The sequence below is a fragment of the Prunus avium genome, chromosome 8, assembly GCF_965620075.1.
Source record: "Prunus avium chromosome 8, drPruAviu1.hap1.1, whole genome shotgun sequence".
NCBI classification, from domain to species: Eukaryota; Viridiplantae; Streptophyta; class Magnoliopsida; order Rosales; family Rosaceae; genus Prunus; species Prunus avium.
In genome coordinates, this window is record NC_142291.1 from 26,814,699 (window position 1) to 26,837,864 (window position 23,166).

Here is a 23,166-nt window from a genome sequence, read left to right on the forward strand (position 1 = left end):
TTTTGGGGCCAAACGGGTAACGGGTACGGGAATCCCCGAACTTGAAAAATCCTCGACGGGTATGGGGAGGGGATGGTATTGGCATCCCCATTCCCAAACCCGACCCGAAAATATATATGTTTATATTTAAATAAATAAATATACAATTATAATATTTACGTTTAACCCTAAGTTAACATCCCTCTCCTAATTCTTCCTAATCTTCTCTGGATTTTCATATTGATGTGATTTTAAATAGTTGAGTTAAACTTTATAGTTAATTTGAATGCGTTGAATGATAATTTAATATGAAACTTAATGTTAAAATGTATGATAAATATTTTGTATGCAAAAAAAATCGGGGATTCGGGGCGGGTATGGGGGATAGTCCCCCGACGGAGATGGGGACGAGGATTCCCCAAAACCTATTAAACAGGGATTGGTTCAGGGATGGGGGCGGGGATGGAGAGCGGGGACAGGGATGGTATTGTCATACCTGGCCCCTACCCGGCCCGTTGCCATCCCTAGCCTTGCCCTCAGGCCAGCCTTGCCTTAGGGCCAGCCTAGGTTGCTGGGTCCCACACTCTGCCTAGGCAATTTTTTGTTGCTGGAAACGGATTTTGGCCCAAACACCCCCCCCCAGCCCTCCTTGCTGGAAGTGTAATCTGGTCAGTTGGGCCAAGCTTGTGACAAAAATGGGCCCGTATCATGTCATTAATCCTCATAAGGCCTATATAGAAAATTTCTGGTGTAAACTATCTTAGGATTTTTTTTTTTAATTTTCTAATTTTGCTTCTTATCACCACCTGATATGATCATGAGTGATCCCTCACGTCTAGATCTACTGTCACACCCACCAAGACACACATCTGGTATTTCTTTGTGGGCCTTGAGTTTTGGCAGACCCTCTATAGTCAAATTAACGAAATGTGTAAATTGATACAATCTTAAAATGTTAGAGTGCAAATTGAGGAAATTAAAACTCTGTGTCCGATTTTGATAATGCCTTCTAAATCTTGGATGGTGGGTTTGATTCTGCAATATTTTACTTTAATTTTTAATTGGGTATAATGTCGTTAGCCCTAAGTTATCTATTGTGGGTTACTTGCAATCAAACTTTGTGGTTTTTCACATGAAAACTTCCTACGTGGGTTGAAGATAGACCACGTGTTCGTTTGTTTAAAGGGGTCCCTAAACCGGTGTCATTTGCTGGTCCAAGTGAAAGAAGGCATAAAATTAGCCGCGAACAACCAAAACCGCTCCTAAACCCTTTCAGTTTCAGACTTCAGAGTTGAGAGAGAAATGTTTCGGAGCCGAGTCGTAGCGTTGTTTGTGAAGAACAACAGCAAAGCTCTGTACAATCTCAGGGGAACGACGCCGTCTAGGGTTCTGAACGAGGAATCTTATCGATTATTCTCTACTGGAGCCACACGCAAATGCTTGGATGGCTTTCGATCTTTCTCTAAGGTTCCTTTCTCTCTTTGTTTTTTAAAGTTCTTTTGAATTCATTTTTGGAAAGTAATTTCGAAAAAAGTATATTAAAGTTCAGTGCTTTAGATTTTGGATGGTGGATTGTGAATGCGGAATTAAGGAAGCTTTTCAGAACTGGGACAAGCTTTGCAGTTTCATTTCCAGCTGTGGAATTTTTATTTGAGTAGTATTTATTTCTGATAATCAAAACCATTCAGTTAAGAATTTTGAGATTTAACTATGAAATAATGGATTTTTTAGTTTCATTTTGTTATTGTAACCAATGGGAAAAAGATATAGATTGGAATTAGAGAATCAGGGAACTACGGGTTTTCAGTTTTAGCATATCATCGAATGCAGCTGCTTTTAATCTTTATTTTCTATAGGTTGACTATCAATTTTTGAAGTAACTCCTTTTCCCATGGTGAATAAATGCACCAAAAATAAATTTTTGCAATTTAACTAGTTAGGCTGGGATGTGTTGTGAAATAATAAATAAAAAGGAAGTTTCTTATGCCATTTTCAGGGTAACTATGTACCATCTATAAGGAATGTGTCCACTGTTGCTTCTGTAGGCATCGGAAATAAGGAGGGATTGAAGCTTCTAGTAAATGGAGGACCTCGTGCTCAGAAAATGGTTGGCATTTGGCTTTTTGGCTCTGCTGCATGGGTGTTTAGTATGGTGATACTTGGAGGTATTACACGACTAACGCGATCTGGTCTTTCGATGACTGATTGGAAATTTACTGGGGGGCTTCCTCCTCTCTCAGATGAGGATTGGTTGCTTGAGTTTGAGAAGTACAAGCAGTCCCCTGAGTATAAGCGGTTAGTGCAAAGTGGAAACAGCACTGTACATTTTTGCAGCAATCGTTTTAGTTTTCATTTTTAGCACTTTGTAGTTCATAGTGATCTGCCTCTAAACTTGAAATTACATTAAAAGTCTTCCAGAATTGATTAAGTTTGATTACAAATGCAATCCTCTATTGGCTGGAAGCAAAACAGAAAATGTGTGCTTTGAACTGAATGACTATATGAGTGATGATAATTTTACAGTTCATGTGTCTATCTAGCTTTTTGTAGTTTACTTTAACCCAGATTTGTAGGATTGACGAATTACATATTTGATATTACATTGTTGCTTTCAATGGGAGTTGAAGTTCTTTTGGACCCTTATAATGTTACCTGGTTCTTGATCTCATGTAGTGTAAATCGAGGGATGAGTATTGAAGATTTCAAATTCATCTATTGGATGGAATATGCACATCGAATGTGGGGAAGGGGACTGGGAATTATTTTTGCGTTGCCCTTCTCATATTTTCTCCGCAAGGGGTATATTACCGTGCAACTTGGACTGAGACTGTCTGCTCTTTTTGGTCTGGGTGCTGGGCAGGGTTTAATAGGCTGGTGGATGGTTAAAAGTGGTTTAGAGGTCAGATGTGGTTTCTTTTGTCGTGGTTTTGATTTAAATTTAATAAAAGCGATGGATTTTTGAAATAATTCTCTCTCACAGGAGCCAGCATCTGAATATGCTCAGCCAAGAGTAAGCCCTTACCGTCTTGCAGCCCATCTTACTTCAGCCTTTGCTATATACTGTGGCCTTTTATGGACAGGTCTTTCTGTTGTAATGCCTGAACCACCTTCTGAATCACTAGCTTGGGTTTGTGGGGCAGCTAAGGTGAAGCGACTTGCTCTTCCTGTAAGCTTACTCGTCGGAGTAACTGCTGTCTCAGGCGCATTTGTAGCTGGGAATGATGCTGTATGTAATTTTTGTTTTCCTTCTTGCCTTTCACAATGAACTGAATGGATGGTATGTGGCTTTTCCTGAGTAGGAGATATAAATATGCTTGTGTGTGAAAATTCCAGGGGCATGCTTATAATACTTTTCCAAAGATGGGGGATACATGGATCCCAGAGGATATTTTTGACATGAAGCCACTAATCCGGAACTTCTTTGAGAATACATCGACTGTGCAGGTATCTTTCTGACCAAAGAATATATTTTATTTTAGTTTTTTGCGACTTAATGTTGCTATATGTTAGCTCTAAGGTTGCTTTTATGATGACAAGGGAAATATTACAACCAAAAAAAAAAAAAGGAGTTAAAAATTGGAAAGATGCCTTATTTTAAGTTTCTTCCTTCAGTAAAAAAAACATCTGTTTTCTGTAGGAACAAATGAAATGTGATTATGTTATAATCTTTACAGAAAAGTTATTGTTTTTAAGGCCATTGAATTGTGTTTCGGCTAGCAGCAGTTTCTGTGTCTTCTTTGAGCTTACACTGTAATTTCTTGTGATGAAAACCATTTTCTTTAGGCGACTATGCTTTTGGGAAATTATAGAATTGTTAAATCTTCTACTGCGTATTAGCTTGTTCTGTAATCTTTTCAAATTTCAAACATGAAGTAGGGTTGTGATTAATTATTGTTCTTCCTGTTTGTAGCTTGATCATCGTATCCTTGCAACTGCAACTTTATTTTCAATTGGTGCTTTGTGGTGGTCAACAAGGAAGTTTGAGATACATCCTGCAGTTCGGTCTTTGATTGGAAGTGCTGTAGGCATGGCTGGCCTTCAGGTATATATGGTTTCCAATTCATTCCTTTTTTTTCTCTTCTCCTTCGAATTATTTATTTAGTTTGACCAGGTTGATTTTAATTGCTTTGCACATTTCGTTGTGTTATTGTTGCAGGTCACGCTAGGAATATCTACACTGCTGTCATATGTGCCTGTAGAGCTTGGTACAGCACATCAAGCTGGGGCTTTGACTCTCCTGACACTGATGATCCTTCTCAATCACACTTTGCGTAGGCCATCACCGTCTCTTCTTAAATCTCTACCTCAAGTTGGAAAGACAATCTAGATGACTTTGTAGTACAATTTTGGAACAACTATTTGACATTTTAATTGGATGAAACAAAAAGATTTATTGGATTGTTGTGCTCTATGTATATATAGCTGGCGATCAAGCTGGGAGTTATTTTCTAGATGTGCAGAGATGTGCTTGTAGTTCGGACTATTATTCCATTGTTATCGAGTGACCACCAGTTCTTCAGCTTACCGAGGACACCTTTGAGTGGTAAGTGGTAATTCCTAATTCTGAGATGGAGCATAGTGAGTTTTTGGGGCAGTTTTGCAGTTGGGAAATATTAATTTGTGATAGATATAGGTTCCGGTAGAATGATTTCTGATATGAGTTTTTTTCCTACCATAAGTATTTGTGATGGTTGATACTAGTCTATATCTACATCAGAAGTCCCAGTCTCATTTGAATCATATACCACAAAAAGAAAACGGTGATTAATGTAACGCAGCTCGTTAATAATTTGTTTGTTGTAATTAAATTTAATGAAGATTGGGCTAAATAACTGCAAGCTAGCCCTTGGGTAAGAGTTGGAAGCTGAAGAGGAAGAGCGATGTGTGTGAGGGTAACTGGTTTTCTCCGACCGCCAAAGGAAATGACCCACCCACCAGCTTTCATTTCAAGTGGCAGCTAGAGAATGTCATCCCTGCCGGCAAAAATCAAATTCAAATATTATGTAGAGTATCCAGAGTTAGGTTGGGCTTGGGCCTCTATACCCAAAGTTGTTGATTTTATAAGAATTCTAAGGCTCTTAGATGATGCTTATTATTATTATTATTATTTTTGGTCTGAACCACGAGGTGGTCCTGGATGGGTCCCAACTATGGGTGGCATCTTTAAGCCTTAACCACAACCCAGACTAATCCCCGCTCACACCGGGTCGGCCCATAAGGGGTAAAGTGTTGGCCAAAATGGTGACTCCATACGAAAGCGGGGACTTATTTTTTAACTATTGGATCAAATTGATTAGTTTGATCAATCGGCTAACAGATAAGGCACTCATTATAGAACAAGGTCTAAAATATCGATGATATCTAAAATTTCGATAGTCCAAAAACACGGAAATTTCGATGGAAATATCGGGATATTATCAATATCGATAAAAATTGAATAAAAACCACGGAAATTGTAAGAAAAACTTGGAAATTTTTATTGAAACTTTGGAGAATGTTTATTTAGTCAATTATCTATTAGTTTATCACAAAAAATTAGAAGGAAATACATTGCATGATGGATTTAACTAATTTAAGTTGATTATACAGCGAGCTGGCAAATACTGTAAGTTTAGAAAATATGTAGTAATTAATGAAAAAAGATTAAACACACCATAATCATTTATATATAATGATTTACTACAATATTTTACACTTAATACATTGCATGGTAAGATACATGAGTGACTTAGTACCATATAGAGTTCCTATAAGGTTCAAATTTTTCACTATCTTCATCATCTCTATGTATAGAGTAAGTGTATTGTGAAGAGTAGTCATCAAATGATAAATCCCCAAAATAGTTATGCATGTAATTGTTAACATGTCACCAATATAAATATAAATATTTTAGCATATTACCACAAAAACATAAGTGATATGGTGGTTAAGGTCTTGGAAATGGGAATGGTTCAAATCTCCTTTGTGTCTTTTTTTTCTTCCTTTTTTTCCCTTTTTTTTATTTACTTTTTTTAGTTCTAAAAAGCCTCTCGCAGGCGCGGAAGCGCATGCAGAGAGACTAGTATCGATAAAGGGTGAGATTTCATTGATTCATATAAGGTTTTTACAAAGAATCATTACCAATTTGAAATTTGTTTAAATCATTGATTCATATCAGGTTTTATGCCATTTTTTCTCAACATAAAAAAAGAAACTTTGTATACAAGATTATTGGAAAATTTTCCCAGTCGTTTTGGAATTGATCATCGTCGATTTCATGACATGCAAAGCCAATGAAAAATTGTGTGGGTCAAAAGTTTTCACTAATCTCACTAAACGTTTCAATGACCCACTAAAAGGATGGTAAATTGATTGATGTGGGGCCCTGTTCGTCCTCCACTTTACACGCCCCCAAACCGCCTCAGATTTTGGTTGTTGACTAATTACTCAGATTTTGGTTGTTGACTAATTACTCAGATTTTGGTCGAAGCGTTAGCCATTTCCAGTTTTAACAAATAAAAATAATAATAATAATAATCGTTTTTCTTCCTTTTGCTCATAATTCAAAGGATATTCTCCCACGTTGTCAATGGATTTCTCATAACTGAAGGGGAAGGGCCCGGCAAGCGATTTCTTATTTAGCATTAAATATATAAGCTTATCATCATCATCATTCTTTTTACAATTTAAAATTCAAGTGATTTCCTTGAACATCAGGCGCAATCCATGAAGTTATTGATACATGCAAGCCAAACCGATTATAGGTGAAAACGGAAAACAATGTCAATAATTATTATTAATTATTCGCCAAATTACCCATGAACTTGTACTTAATTATTAATTTACTTCTTGATATTTTTTTTAGAAAATTAATGACTCGAACTAATTTCATCCAAATTCTCAACATTTCATCCAATTTTATGTTAAATTATTGGAATATGTATATTTTTAAAAAACCCCTCCCCACAGCCGTAGCTGTCTCCCCTTTTGAAACCCACCCGAAGACCCAAGACCATCCATGTCCGCACTGTCGCGGAATCCCCTTTGGCAACCCAACCCCAGACCCAAAACCACCCCCTTTTGTTTGTATGTGATTGAAAAACAAAACGTTGAGTGATTGATAAAAAATAAATTATAACAAACAGAAAATGAGAAATACATTATTTGTTTGGTCTGCAAATGAAACATAAGTACGCACAAATGTTAAAATTTTAAAATTAAAAGGCAAGAAAAACAATAACAAACAACGTACGCACAAATGTTATTGCATGCTCACAACTCATATATATAGTGAGAACGTGCACATGGCCTATGCCTTTTCAAACAATGCATGCTTTTTTGGCTCAATTGATGCCAATATTAATACATGAAAAGCCAATATTAATGCATCAGTCCCAATTACTATCACATAATAATTAATGTGGAGGGGGCCCCATGCTCTTGCTCATGTTGAACTAGACCTGAGCACGGATCGATTCGGAACAATAGAGGGCTCTTCCGTACCGTTAACCAAATCAAAGCATTCGGTAGACTAATTTCTCTTACGTTAACCAACCATTAGAATGGTTAATCAGTTAACCACTTATTTTCGGTTCAAATTAATTTAGTAGACCTATGGTACCATTTAACAAAAAACCTATTGCGCAATAAAAATGCTATGTATAATTATTGACATAACTATGGCTGCAATTAATTATTTGGTTAAATAATAATCTCAAACAATAAGTAGCAAAAACTCTTGAGAACAAAAATATTTACTACTAATGCTAGTTGACTACAAATAAGAAGTCACGTTGTTTTCTCGACATCACATCTTCGTGTAACGAATTATGGAAACAGCTTTTAGTTAAAAGCCTTAGCACTTTAGGATTTGGTCTCATTTTAGGGTTGTTTTCTGAATAATATTTGGGTGGGATACTTTTATATTTATTCGCTTTAGATGATATTGAATACTTATTGGATGAACTCTTTTCGAATAATTACTTGATATGATTACAGTCACAGCAGCCTGCAGTCTCTACCTGCTCCCATCCATCTGTTTGTTCCGTTGATTTCGTGAATGTAAAATTGGCCAAAATTTGGTGGACCAATAACAAAAAGATGAGAAGATCCTAAACAAAGAAAACCTACACATGATTATTCATGAATGCCAATGGCTAAGTTGAAACTTGTGACCATGATTATTCATAAAATCTACTATTTTCGACCACAAAAAAAAAAAAAAAAGGTCTATAAAATCTACTACGATAATGAGCAGAAATTAAACCACACATGACCTGAGTTTCTTTCATTATAATGAAATGCTTTTGGTTGAAGAAATTTCACAGATAAAGCCAAACTCTTGCTTTGCCAGATTTGCATGCGTGGAAGTGAAGCCCACATATCAGATTGTAGTGATGAAAACGTAGGAAAAGACTTGAAGACACATGACATTCCAAATAAGAAGGGTCAAATGAAAAATCATAAAATCATCGCTTTAATAGAAAAAAAAAGAAACGGAAAAAGTAAAAGGAAAAACGCTACTTTGGGGTCAAGGCTATGATTTAGTCTTAATTGGTTTTTGGGCTTTTTGTTTCTTATAAGCAACTAATAAGTGTTGTTGACTGGGTTTTCTTTCTTAGGAAAATGTTGAATCCTTTAAGCAAAAGAACTAACAATGTTAATCAAAAGTTTTAAGGTGCATATACACCGAATTAAGCAAAACGTTGGAGGTTGAATTCAAATCTATATAATGAGTGATTCTGTACTATTATGGAGAAAGGCCAATCATTTTGCTGTGCAATTTAGGTCAAGTGTTAAGAGCAAATACTTTTAGGTCCCGTCCCGTAGTGTTGCTTGCGAAAAAAAAAAAATCAAAATATAAAAATTTGGGAGAGGCTCATGTTAGACTCAGTGAAGATCCTCTTTACCCCCACCACCACCCCACACCCCCTCCTTCTCCAGTCTTTTTGTGATTTTGTGATTTTATTTTTTTTAGAAGGCATATATGCATGCTCTGCTTAATCAGGGCAAACGTGCTTCCCCTGGTAGACTTTTTGAAGCTTCAAAGCTCTTCTACTGTTCTTTTTCTTTTGTGGACATGGCTAAAATTACGGAGTTGAAGTATGCGAATCCATTATAAATTTGTGTTTTGACTGTCGGATCTGCACCAATTGCATCTCACCCTCTCTTTTTTTAAAAAAAAAAAAAATTCCATTTCCTCTTCTCTCTCTTTCCTCCCGTTTGTCCCCTTTTTCGGATTTGTGTTTTGACCATTGGATCTGCACCAATTGCATATCTCACCCTCTTTTTTTTTTTTTTTTTAAATTCCATTTCCTCTTCTCTCTCTCTTTTTATTATTTTTCCTCATCTCCCTTTCTTTATTATTTTTCCTTCTTCTTCCTCTTTTCTTTCTTCTCTCCTCGTCTGCTCAATCTCTCTCTCTCTCTCTCTGAGCTCTGTTCTCCTCGTCTAAAACAAGATATAATAATGCAGAAATATCAAAAATTTGAATTCACACCACCAAATGATAAATAAAAAATGTTGATACTCCAAAATTTGTATAATTTGATGAGATTAATTTTTTTTATTATAAAGAATTTGTAAATGTATGCATGGATTATCATCACTTTCTTCAACGATTAACTATCGCACCAAACTCATATAGCAGATGAGGTGTACAACCACATCAATTAAAACTAATTTAACATTTTCTTTCTTTGGAGCTGTATAAAGCTCCCATTGTACCCTCCTATGCTCTTTCACAAAGACTAGCAGTTTCTCTATCTCTCTTGAAACTCTCTGTTTGTGTGACGTTTAAAACTAATTTAACATTTTCTTTTCTTTTATGATTTATTGACACTTTTTAATTGATTTGGTTGTACACCTCATCTGCCACATAAGATGGTATGAGAATGTGATGTATAAATGTGGTAAGAATAGCATTATTCTATATTACTATCAAATAATAATTAATGTGGGGCCCCACTTTCAGGGGCCCCATGTTATCGTTCATGTTGAACTAGGCCTAAATACGAATCGGTTCAAAACAGTAGAAGGCTCTTCCGTTAACCAAACCAAAATTTTTGGTAGATCAATTTCTCTTACGTTAACCGACTATTAGAATCTTTAATCGTTTGGATCGGTCAACCACTTATTTTCGGTTCAAATTAATTTGGTATGCTGATAGTACCATTTAATAAAAAAAACCTACTAATTATGCAATAAAAATGCTATGTATAATTATTGACATAAGTATGCTTTATGAACAATATTTGGGTGGGATGCTTTTTTATTTAATTCGCTTTAGATTATTGAATAATTATTGGATGAACTCTTTCTAATTGGTTTTCGAAATTTTTTAACACACTAAGAACCAGTTATTAGAAAACTACAAGTGACTAGTTTTGGAGTTTTTCCTCCAAATAAACTGTATATCTATATATATAAAGTAAAAGGAAGAGAATGGTAAAACATTCAAAATACCAGAAAATGCCATTGATTAATGCAAGTATTAAGAATTGAAATTATTAATTAAATAATGATAGTATGGTAAATTCACACTTTTTCATATTTAAAAAAATTAAAATTAAAAAAAAAAAGATCAGATAATGGATCCTGTTTTTATGGAACACAACTACCCATTATCTTTTTTAATTCTAAAATAAATTTATATATATATTTTTAAAGAAAGCCTCTCGCAGATGCGGAAACGTGTGCGAAGAGGCTAGCAAATAATTATATAATATGTCATACTAAAATGTACTTATTAATAAAAAGCCCATTAATAGATTATGTTCTATAGACTTCCCACTATAAAATCTACTTCGATAATGAGCACAAATTAAACCATACATGACCTAGGTTTCTTTTATTAATGAAATGCTTTTGGTTGAAATTTCACAGGTAACCACATGACATTCCAAATAAGAAGGGTCAAATGAAAAATCATAAAATCATCGCTTTAATTAAAAAAATAAAAAATAAAAAACCCAACTTTGGGGTCAAGGCTATCATTTAGTCTTAATTGGTTTTTGGGCTTTTTGTTTCCTGTGAGCAACTAATAAAGTGTTGTTGACTGGGTCCCCCTCGTTTTCCATATCTGATTTGTGGTCTCTCCGGTAATCAGGGCAAACGTGGCTTTTTGAAGCGTCAAAGCTCTTCCACTGTTCTTTTTCTCGAAAGTTACTGAGTGGAGTGGTTGTGTCAAAACTCGTTTTTTTTTTTTAATCTGAATCACGAGGTGGTCCTGGATGGACCTCAATTATAGGTGGCACTTTTAAGCCTTAATCACAACCCAGATTAATCCATACTCACACCGGGTCAGCCCATAAAAGGTAAAGTGCTGATCAAAGTGGTGATTCCATACGAGAGCAAGGATCGAACCCCTAACCTCTCTTAAGGAATGAGAGTACCGAACCACTCACACCAACCACCTTAGTTGATGCATGGTTCTTTCATAATGCTGAAATATCCAAAATTTGAATTCACACCACCAAATGATAAATAAATAAAAATATTGATACTCCAGAATTTGTATAATTTGATGAGATTAAAATTTTTAATTCTAAAGAATTTGTAATTGTGTGCATGGATTATCATCATTCTCTTCTATGATTAACTATATCGCACGCCAAACTCATCAGACAGTTATACTGAAGCACTTTTATCTGCAAATTAAATTACCAAAATAATAAATAATTAATTAATATTGCAAAACTCTAGCACTTTTATTTTGCAAATTAAATTAGCAAAAAAATAAATAAATAAATAACATTGCAAAATTCTTAACGTATTCACATTTTCCTAAACACTAGGGAAAGTGAGAAAAGTGAGAAAAGTGTCGATTGTTAATAGTAGGAAAAGTGAGAAAAGTGTCTGAGTTGATTTTATTAGCGTAAAGAATGCACACAAAAAATTGTCCGTACATTAGTTAAATAAGGACATCTGCAGTAGAACTCATTTGTTATTATTGATAGGATATAAAGGCACTTGTACCTATTATAAGGTGACACGTGTCATGTCGTGATTTGTTGAGTTAGTTAGGTTGCTTAGTCGAGAAGATTACAATGTAACAATAAGAAACGTGTATGCTTGTAATGTATTGATTTAGTATGAAACAGAAATGGAAAACAAAATCTTTTTCTTCAATTCTCTTAGATTCTTCTCATTCTCTTTAATGTTTTCGATTATTATAATATAGTATATACATATTATATATTGGTGAGTATGGGATTAGTTTATTTATTTATTTATAAATAAATCAAAGGATTTGACGAGATTAGCTCCTCGGTACCGATCATCAAATGCACAAACATCCATCACCCTCAAAAAGGTCTCCAGAAGCCCCCTGCCCGTCCCCTTGATCATAATTTATTAATAAGGAACAAAAAAGAGATACAAGAACAATAAGGGGGACCGAACCAAACCATGTAGAAGAGAAAGACAATGACAGAAATGCACAACAACATGCTGACCTAGGAGAACCGGTAATTAGGCATGCCCAGCCAGTCCCACTGACAAAAAGGCAAAATAAAAGGAGGTGTAGTATCCCACCAAATTAAACCAGAGCCCAAAGCACTATGATTTGCCAAAGCATCAACAACATGATTATCCTCACGAAAGATATGAGAAATCTTAAATAACATGTGTTGGAGACAATGCAAGCAATTTTGCCAATCAACTCGTAGAAGCCAAGGGACCAAATGTGGTGAGCATGGGATTAGTTAATCCTCCCTTTTCACATGGGTTTATTAGTCCCCTCCTAAGGAGGTGTTCTTGGTAAATTAAGGATACATCAGGATGACTTTTTTTTTTTTCTTTTTGAGAGGGGACTTGTTATACTTTATTTATGAGCTCTAAAGATACATCGGGATGATTTTTTTTTGGATAGCCAAAGCAATTTAATTATAAAAAAAAGAAAAAAAAAAAGACCCCCGTTTGGTTTATGGAATGAATTTGAGGGAAATCATTTCTCAATGGATGGGAAATGAAATATCATTTCCCATGTTTGGTAATGCTTGGAAAGTAAATGAGAGATATCACTTTATTTCCTTTTTCATGTTTGTTTTGAGTAGGAATGGATAACAAAGTGTGTATAATTTTCCAATTATACCCATATTAAATATAAAAAAAAGAGTTTTCTACAGTTTTGCCCTCTGAACTATTCTCATATTGTCAATTTAGCCTCTTATCAATTTTTTCGATAAATTAAGGACTTGAATTTTTTAAAAATGGCCAATTGAGGGTCTACCGTCAGATTCTTCAGACTCCCATCCACTTTGCTGTCAATTTTTACACGTGAGAGTCACGTGACATTTTGAACTATGATTTAGAATGAAGGAGCCAAAAATATGACAATTTCATAATTAGAAAAGAGAGGGATGAGTGGTTGAAGGCCAACGCTTGCAGAAATAAAATAAAAACTATGTATGGGGCAGGGCAAAAACATTACACACAAAACTGTATGCGAGAGACCGCTTTCTTATATTGGGTTAAATGAAAACCAATGTTGCTTAGGAAAACAAATGTTACTATTATTATATTAATTATACAGTCCCGTTCTCTTGGACCACAGGGGTTCAAGAGAGTTGTGGTCACCCACCATTAGATTTAATCCAAAGGCTGAGAAAAATTTACTTTAAAATATCTTTTTTCTTTTACCTTTTAAATTTCACTTAACAAAAAAGGAAAAAACTAAAAATTAAAAATCCAAAATCTATTCTTCTTCCTCACGCTGCCTGGCCCCATATCTAGAAATTTGTTCAAAATATGCCACACGCAATATCTGTTGAACGTGTTTGGCAAAACTTGAGCTATAGCCTTAGTCATTGCTTGATCTTGATCAGTGATTATAACTATAGGGGGAACTTTCATTGCTTCTAACCATGTTTCTAATAGCCAAACAAATGAGTCAAAAGTCTCATTACTCAAAAATCCACAACCAAAAATGGTAGTTTGCCCATGGTGGTTAACACCTACAAGAAGAGCAAATATCATTGCATAACGATTTGTATTGTAGGTTGTATCAAATACAACCACATCACCAAAATGTGTGTAAGCTTTCCTTGCAACAGAGTCAACCCAGAAACATCTAGTCATCCTATTATTATTATCTGTCTCAAACTTAAAAAAGAAATCGGAATCCTTATCTTCCTCCGATTTGAAGTACTCATATAACATTTCTGCATCATGACCCTTTATTTTCTCCCTTTCATCTCTCTCAAAATTTCTTAAATCTCTTTCTATAAACCCAACACTTTCATGTCCACCAGCTTGCGTCTCCAACAGTTTGAATTGTTGATATAATGGAATGTTCACATTGGAAAACTTTTTTACCAACTTAATTTTTGTATCTGATACACCACGATGAGATCTTAACAAGTGTACTCTAGATGGTGTTGCAAGTGGATGCGTATGTTCCTCAATGAAAGTCTTAACTACAAAATTGAACCCATCATAAACTACTGTTAACTTTGCTTTGCAATTTTCATGAACATTACCTCGTTCTCTTTCTATTTGTGTAGACTCACTATCTTTTTTTTTTTCTCCACGTCTCATCTGTTTCACCTTCCTTAAAACAAACATATCGTTTCCAAACAACCTCACCAGTTTCTTTCTTTTTCTTCTCCTTACTAATTCTGACACTAAATCCAGCATCCTTTGCGTAATCATTGTAGAACTCATATGTTTCATCCAATGACTTGAATGTCAGCCCTGCTTTTGGTTTTTTTATCATCTCTAACTTGAGGGATATAAAATTCATCTTTATAAGACATCCATTCATCTAATGCATTTGCCATCACTCCTGCACTTAAATGTATCATAAGAAAATTAGTACAAACATATGTAATAAACAAAGGAAAAACTCGAATGGAAGAAATAGATAAATGAAGGTCTGGAAAAAGAAAAAAAAAAAAAAATATTTTCACATTTAATCAGTAACAAACAGCATAGTTGCAAGAACCCCAGAATAAGATTCATGTTTGACAAAGGAAAAACTCGAATAGAAGAACCTCAGTTGCAAGAACCCCATATTGAGATTCATGTTTGTTCCAGTAGTTCTGAAATAAAAAATAACACAAACCCAATTGAAATTCTCAAATATGGGTTCATGATTTCAATTGTAAATGATTTTCGAATTAACCTAATTCAACCAATTCTAGGCAGTTGTTTATCATATTATCTAGCTATAGGAATTCAACCAATTCAAACCAAGCACTTACAGGTTTTGCTGTGGTTGGCAGAAAATAAAGACCTGGTAACAGAGAATGAGTCGCTCTGGATTTTCGCTCGCTACGCCGGAGTCGAAGTTGTTGTGGCTGAAGCGATGGGAGGAAGCAGAACGTGGGGGCAGGCAGCGTGAGGAAGAAGAACAGATTTTGGGTTTTTAATTTTTAGTTTTTTCCTTTTTTGTTAAGTGAAATTTAAAAGGTAAAAGAAAAAAGATATTTTAAAGTAAATTTTTCTCATCCCTTGGATTAAATCTAATGGTGGGTGACTACAAGTCTCTTGGACCCCTGTGGTCCAAGAGAACGGGACTGCTTAACAGTATTAGAAAAGAAAAAGCAGAATTACATATTATGTCCAACACAAAATGATCTTAAGAAAAAAAATCAAAGACAAAATAGCTTTATGGCTTTATGTAACACAATATTTCTTTTGGATTCTTAGGTGGTCTAGCGTTTTCTTCTGTTGGATCTAGATTTGCTCCGATTGTGTGAAAGGGCTGGAAAAAAAATAAAAATAAACATAACACATTAAAGCAACAAAATTTTAAAACTAAATTTTATACAAACAGAGAAAAAATTATAATCACAGTAAGATAGATAAAACACCCCTCTTAAAGTTAGTGAAAACAGAAAGAAAAGAACTAAAAACATTATCTACAAACAGAGTAAAATACCGTTGTTGTGCCTCTCTCTCTTCTCTCCATTATCTGTCTCCTATCTCAATAATTTTTAGTTGCAGAGAATAAAAGAAAGAATAAGAGAGAGAGAGGAAGAAGAAAGATGAGAAAATGGAGGAAACTTTGGGAATACATAAAGGAAAGAGAAAGTAACCTAGGACACTGCATCCTTCTCATTTCAAACTCAGCATTTAAAAATATATTTTCGACCAGAGAAAAATATTATATATATTATGGTTGTATTATATTTAATATTTAATATATATATATATATATATATATATATATAGGGAGCTTCTCCAATGCGAACTCCAATGCGAACTTGTGTTTTAACTGTTGGATGAAGAGCGAAAAGAAAGAAAATAAAGCACACAAGTCATTCAACGGTTAAAACACAAGTTCGCATTGGAGTTCGCATTGGAGAAGCTCCCTGTATATATATATTATGGTCTATCATTAACAATCAACTTCAGATATCATACACACAAAGATTGTATTATGGTTGGATCAACAGAAATGAAATGCTTGCCCTAAAAAAAAAACAGAAAGCCGAAAAAGAATTCGAACGTGGTTCCACTCAAAACCCAAATATTCAAACATTGTCTGGAGATAGCTTGACTTTTTACCACCTACTCATATCTGAGTTCTATTTTCACTTGGCTTTGGACCTCTGCTTTTGAAAGTCCCCAGCCCTTCCCTCTTACTTCTATACGACTAGCAGTCTCTTTATTTCTCTTGAAATTCGTTGTTTGTGTGACGCTTCTCTCTCTTCTCTCCCAAATGACACAAATGGGTCAGTGATATTTGATTATATGTCTGAACTTCTTGTTGTTGGTTTTTCCTGGGTTTTCTTTTCCTTACCTTTATGTTTTGTAAAAAGATTTTCTTTGAGCTTTCATGATTTTTTTTATTTTGGTTTCTGGAACTGGGTTTTTGGTTCTCACAGAGTTACAGCTTCTCTTCTTTTCTTTTGATTTATGATCTCATGGCTCTTTCATGGCTCTTTCTCAGCTAGGTTCCCATGCTTTTACCACCAATCAATCACCACCACAACCTTCACCTCCACCTCTTTCTGACCATGATCTCAAATGGCTATTTCTAAGCATCATCTCATATGGCTCTTTGAACATGATTGCTTGGCTCTCCCTCAGTACTAGTTTTCTTTTCTTTTGATTTATGATCTCATGGCTCTTTCATGGCTCTTTCTGACCATGATCTCATATGGCTCTTTCTCAGCTAGGTTCCCATACTTTTACCACCAATCCATCACCACCACCACCTTCACCTCCACCTCTTTCTGACCATGATCTCAAATGGCTCTTTCTGAGCATCATCTCATATGGCTCTTTGAACATGATTGCTTGGCTCTCCCTCAGTACTAGTTTTCTTTTCTTTTGATTTATGATCTCATGGCTCTATCTCAGCTAGGTTCCCATACTTTTACTACCAATCCATCACCACCACCACCGCCACACCTACCACCACCTTCACCTCCACCTCTTTCTGACCATGATCTCAAATGGCTCTTTCTGAGCATCATCTCATATGGCTCTTTCAACATGATTCCATGGCTCTCACTCAGTACTAGTTTTCTTTTCTTTTGATTTATGATCTCATGGGACTTGGTGTTTGGTTTATGACAATTGAGTTCCCAAGCTTTTCCCTATGGGTTTGAACTTGTAGTTGACGGTGGTTCAGAGCCCGCCTAAGGCAGAAGAGGCTGTGGTTCTCATGTTTTCATCTCTTTTGATATATTTATAGGGTGTGGAAAAGTTGATATAATTTCAGCTTATGACCCCTCCACCACTTTTTACCAAAACTTTATTCCTCATCAAATTGGCCAAAATAATATAATTAAATTGTGTTTCATATTGGCTCCACCTCTATGATGAATGCTTATTTTTCTTGGGTGATTCTTGTTAGGTTAGCCTATATCCCCTCTCAAATCTATTAGTCTATTGATTTTATGAGACGTTAAAGAAAATGGCGAAATGGAGTTGCCGTCAGTCTATATAATTAAATTTTGTAGTTGGTGTATGATTAATTTATCGTTTCTTTATTGAAGATTTATCTGATGTAATTTGTTGTTTTTTTATTTTATAAACTCAATTCAGAAATGAATTATCAGTTTGATGAGGACTCTGTATTCTGCGACTACTGTGACATTCCATTCAACAATCATGCTCAGGTGTTAGAGCATATCAAGGACAACCATCCCGGGGCTCTTAAGGCCAAAGCTGAATATGTGGAAAAAGGAGAGATTATCATATGCAATCTCTGTTCTAATGGACACATAAATGCAAAAGAATTTAAGAATAACAATGGATTGATATATCATCAGAAAATGGTCCACAAGGGATCGAAGTCGAAGTTCATTGTGTGCAACAAACCAAAATGTCACAGGAAGTTCAGTAACATATCTGAATTTGAGGACCACAAGCCCAGATGTGGCAAAACTCTCAAGGCTTAGGTAAATTACATTTGAATTTGATTGTAGTTTTGTTGCTCCGTTATTTATTTTCCCGTCATGTTTTTCTATTCTTTCTTTAGTAGAAGTAGTCTATCAAATCACAGATAGAGGCGAATCACAGATCTGAAGTAGTTTTCCAGCATGAATCAAATCTCAAATCTGCAAAAGAAACAAATGCTTGATATGCATTTTCTCCTACTACCACTGGCGGCTATTTCTCTGCACATTCCCTTCACCACCATCTTCAGCGCCTCGACCACACGAGGGTCTCCTTTCCTTGGTGACTCTTATGCAGTTGGGGTTGCTTTTAAAGTACTTATGTCACTTATTGCTTGGATTATGGTAGCGCTCTTTGTAGCCTTGGTGGCTTGTCCACCACCATTTTCTGTCTCGAGCATTGGTTACTGGTTCCTATCCGGTGGGTGTGGGCTTGTGTTGATTGTGCTGCTGTTTGGTTATGAGTGGTGTGGCATTTCCCTGTTCCGTATTCATTGCCTTTTGTGTGCACTTTGCTTTTCTGGGCTTTATGTCCTCCTTAAGTTTTATGATGTAGTAGGTCTTATGCCTTGTGTTGCAGTTCGTCGAATTCCTTTGTGGAGTTCACTTTGTTGTAATTGGCTATTGCCTTCTATCTAATAAAATTTGATTCCGACTGAAAAAAAAAGTAGTCTATAATTTATCTCTGCGCTTTTTTGGGTTTAGCTGATATTTGAGAACTGTATGTATATATGCATAAGCTTGTGCTTAGCTTCCTTGTACGTATCTCTGTGCCATTTTATTAGCATGTGTTTCAAGTTGTAATTTCGAGTTTGTTTTGAGATGGACTTGGTGGGTTTGACCATAACATCACTAAAATAAGCAAGTTTATGTTGAGATGACTTTTAACCCCACCTCGTCAATGAGTATGTGTTGAGATGACTTTTGAATAAAATGATTTCTTTTTTTTCTTTTTTTCTTTTGACTTTTGACCCCACCTCGTCAATGAGTATGTGTTGAGATAACTTATGAATAAAATTATTTTTTTTTTAATAAAAAAAAGGCTGTTATAGCTAACTACTTGTTTAATTTTCTAATTGTAGGGTTGGAGCTTGCAGTACCCATTAAGAAGGATTTGGGAGTTTCTCCAGAAATTCTAATGAAGGCAATCAAATCTTAGTTTCTTTAAAAGACTTATGGCTTGATGTTATAAGAACTATGCAGACCTACGTATATATATGCTTATGTTGTTCCTCGATTTGGTGCTTGCAATTTCAACTTTGTTTGGCTTAGAATGAATGTTTTTGATTTAATGATTGTGTGAATTTTTTACACGTATGAGCACATGCATTATTCTAGGGTTTTATTTATTTAATATTTTTTATTGGAAAGTTTCCTATTTCGTATAGAAAAAATAATAGTAAAGTACTTTATCATGATTATTTTATTGGAAAATTTTCCAAGTTGTTATATATCATAATATCCATTAGAGGTTGATTTCATTAAGGACAATGCTTGGCTCCTGATATATCAAGAGTCATTCCTCTTCAATCATAACGTGGGCTCCTTAAAAAACCAACATGTGTGTTTTTTTTTTTAAGATTTTCTATTTAAACCCCACACTTCTCTTAGTTCACCCCATGTTCTAAGTTCACCCCAACTTTTAATTTAAATTTTCACAATTTCTAAGAAAACCCCACTATCTTCCCAAACTACCCTTAAATACACCACAAGCTAAAAAAAATAAGAAATAAAAGAAATTTTCTATTTAAACCCCGCAAGCTACCCTCAGAGGAAGAAGTATGTTCTTCGCATGAGAACTTTTGTAATGCCAATACACAATAATAAAGAGATCCTTCATCACTCACATAATGCACAATACACAATAATAAAGAGATCCTTCATTACTCACATAATGCAATTTCAGAAGAAAGGTAAGTTTGTACTTCTTAATTGGGTTTCAAGAGAACGCTTTTTGGCTGGGATAGCTTTACTGCTACGTGTTAGCAAAACTATGCCAACTTCCCTACTTTATAATCTATTTGTATATACATTTTTGTTGATTAGAATGTGCATGGTACACAATCAAAATGGACTTCCTTTCGTTTGTTAGGTGGACAGCAAACTCCTGTTCCATGGACTCTTTGTATGATATAGACCTCATATCAGGCACTGTACCAGTAATTTTGGACAATTCAAAAATGTGGTATCGAGTGGTGGCAACAAGTATGAAGTTGGGAGGTAGAGGAGCTGCCCATGTGGAAGGAGGAAATTGTGTTGATCTTAGGGAGAACAGTAATCTGGCAATACGACGTAGAGGAGTTTTGTATTTTTCTAAAACTTAATATAAGAGTGGTGGGGTGTGTGGGGTGGGGTGTGTTTATAGATGTACTAGGGTTAAATATTAAGTTGGATAGCCTTTTTTGTCTTTTTACACAATAATAAAACTTACAGCTTAATGATTTAAGTATTGGGGTGAACAAAGAGAAGTGCGGGGTTTAAATAGAAAATCTCTTCTTTTTTTCCCCCTATTTCCTCTTCCCCTAATGCTTTTAACCCAACCTTTTGGCTAGTTTTAACTGTAGCCTCCCCAAAGCCACCGCCACCCCTATTCCGAATCTACCCTCACACCAACCTTGCCACTGAATCGATAAGGCAGCCCACCGACTTTATTTCTTCTTCTATCTCCCTCTCTCATTTCTCCATCACTTCTATTCTGGCTGCAAATTCAAAAAAAACACACACACACACACACACACACGTGTTGGTTTTTTAAGGAGCCCACGTCATGGTTGAGGAGGAATGGCTCCTGATATATCAAGAGCCAAGCATTGTCCTTTGAGTAAAGGGTTCTCAAAGAAAGGAACTGGAATATTTAATTAAAGGGTCCTTGATCTCTCATGTAATTCTCACTCCGTATGCGTTACTGTACTTTTTTTTAAATTTTTAAATTTTTAATTTTTTAAAATTTAAAATTTTATTTTATAAGAGAAAGAAGAGCTACAAACAAAAACCACGAGGACACACAGGCCCCAACATGTCAAAAAAGAAAGGAATCGAACAGTTCAGAGGCAACCCCGCCTCCCAAAGCTTGGAAGGATTTAGCCCATGCCCCAAACTAGCAACAGCATCACCTGTAAAAAGGAGCTGATAAGCGTAATATTTTTAATCAAGAGGTTGATACTCCACGGGGCCACAACTTTCCTATTAACGCAGTCAATGATAAGTTTAGAATCTCCTTCAGCAAGAATTTTACGCCAACCTCTATGAGCAGCATAGGCAAGGCCATCACGCAAAGCAATACACTCCGCAACAGAAATGGTATTCTCACCAATGTTCTTAGCCCTAGCCAATAAAATATGACCATCAGAATCACGAATGACAAAGCTAGAAGCTGCAAAACCATTATGGACGGAGCCATCAAAATTCAATTTGACCCATCCACTTGGGGGGGGGGGGGGGGGTTTCCACTTAATATGCAGCCTCTCCACATTCTTGCAATTCTGCTGGCAGTAGTCTAAACCAATCTGCCCCGCGACATTAAGAACATGAACAAGATGAGGCTTGATATCTTTAAAGATTAGGTTATTCCTTGCTTCCCAAATCTACCAGCACAACATAACAGCTTTGGAAAGACTATCAGGGCTTCTAGAGTTGGGAGTAGAAGGTAGCGAGCCTAACCAGGTGAGGAAGTCAAAATTTGAAGAAGTGATCCCAGTTGCCGAGCTAGTACAGCTCCAAACACTTTGAGCAACTTGACATGTTGCAAAGAGATGAGAAATAGTTTCCCTATGGGCATTACAAAAAGGACACTCATGATTAATCTGGGGAAGGAAGCGATGTAAATGACTTCGGACTTGAAGTCTTTTGCTTATGAGTAACCAAGAGAAAATTTTGACCTTAGGAGGAACCGTGAGGCCCCACATTTTCTTTAAAGGAGCTGCTTGAGGAAGATGATTAGCTTCTTGCATCTGCACATTATAAGCACTTTTAATGGAGAAGCTTCCATTAGGGTTAGGACCCCAAATTAATTAATCCTCCAAAGGGGATAATGAAAGAGGGATAGAAATAATTTTGTCTATAATATCCTCATCAATAATTTCTTGGAGCTTACTTGTATTCCACTGTTGTTCAGTTAAAAAATCATAAACAATTAAACTAAGATTAAGAGTGCTTCTTTGGGTCATGGGAATCAGATCAATAAGTGGGAAAGGAAAAACCCAATGGGTAGTCCAAAAAGGAATGGACTTACCATTTCCCACTATCCACCTGATTCCCATATTGAGAACATTTCTAGCATCTAAAATTGCTTGCCAAGCAAAGGACTGAGAATGCTTCTTTTTGAGAGCTAAAAAACTCTCTCTCGGTAAATATTTTCTTCTAACAATTTGAGCCCACCAATTGGAGTTATTAGTAAGACAAATCCATCCAAGTTTAGCTAAATCAGCTTTATTAAAATGGGAAACCAGCCTCACACCAAGGCCTCCCATTTCTTTAGGGGTGCAAACCTCCTTCCAAGAAACAGGAGGTGTCACGACCCGATTCGAAAATAAGGAATATTCCCGAATCATGGTGTGAATCATACCATAGTTATAAGAATAAAATCCTACAACCATGATATGATGAGAAATAGAGCCATAAATAATACAAATTTACTTAACATCACAAAATCAGAGTCCCAGTAACTCGTACTTAAATACACACTAAGATCTTTATCAAGTGTTTGACTACTTACAAACATTAATTACACAAATAAACAACAAAAGCCTAGTAGCTTAGTTGAAACCCGATTCCTCAAACTTCGTCTTGAATCCTGCACAATCTATTAGGGTATGAGCATTCTAATGCCCAGTAGAGTACCATCAAACCCCTCAAG

The 23,166-nt window shown here is 35.6% G+C and overlaps 2 protein-coding genes across 2 annotated transcripts; one reads left to right on the forward strand and one right to left on the reverse strand.

Moving 5' to 3' along the window:
• Nucleotides 1-1,140: 1,140 nt before the first annotated feature.
• LOC110750316 (heme A synthase COX15) lies at nt 1,141-4,432 on the forward strand. The gene is made up of 7 exons (XM_021950616.2): nt 1,141-1,446; nt 1,976-2,274; nt 2,653-2,878; nt 2,960-3,205; nt 3,313-3,423; nt 3,890-4,021; nt 4,136-4,432. Exons 1-7 carry the CDS (start codon nt 1,282-1,284, stop codon nt 4,304-4,306), a joined length of 1,350 nt encoding a protein of 449 aa, XP_021806308.2. The 5' UTR covers nt 1,141-1,281; the 3' UTR covers nt 4,307-4,432.
• Nucleotides 4,433-13,632: 9,200 nt separating this feature from the next.
• LOC148292426 (protein FAR1-RELATED SEQUENCE 5-like) lies at nt 13,633-14,701 on the reverse strand. Its single transcript, XM_088245816.1, has 2 exons — nt 14,506-14,701; nt 13,633-14,375 (listed from the first exon to the last, which is right to left on the reverse strand). The coding sequence occupies exons 1-2, from the start codon at nt 14,699-14,701 to the stop codon at nt 13,633-13,635; spliced, it is 939 nt and encodes a 312-aa protein (XP_088101942.1).
• Nucleotides 14,702-23,166: the final 8,465 nt, after the last annotated feature.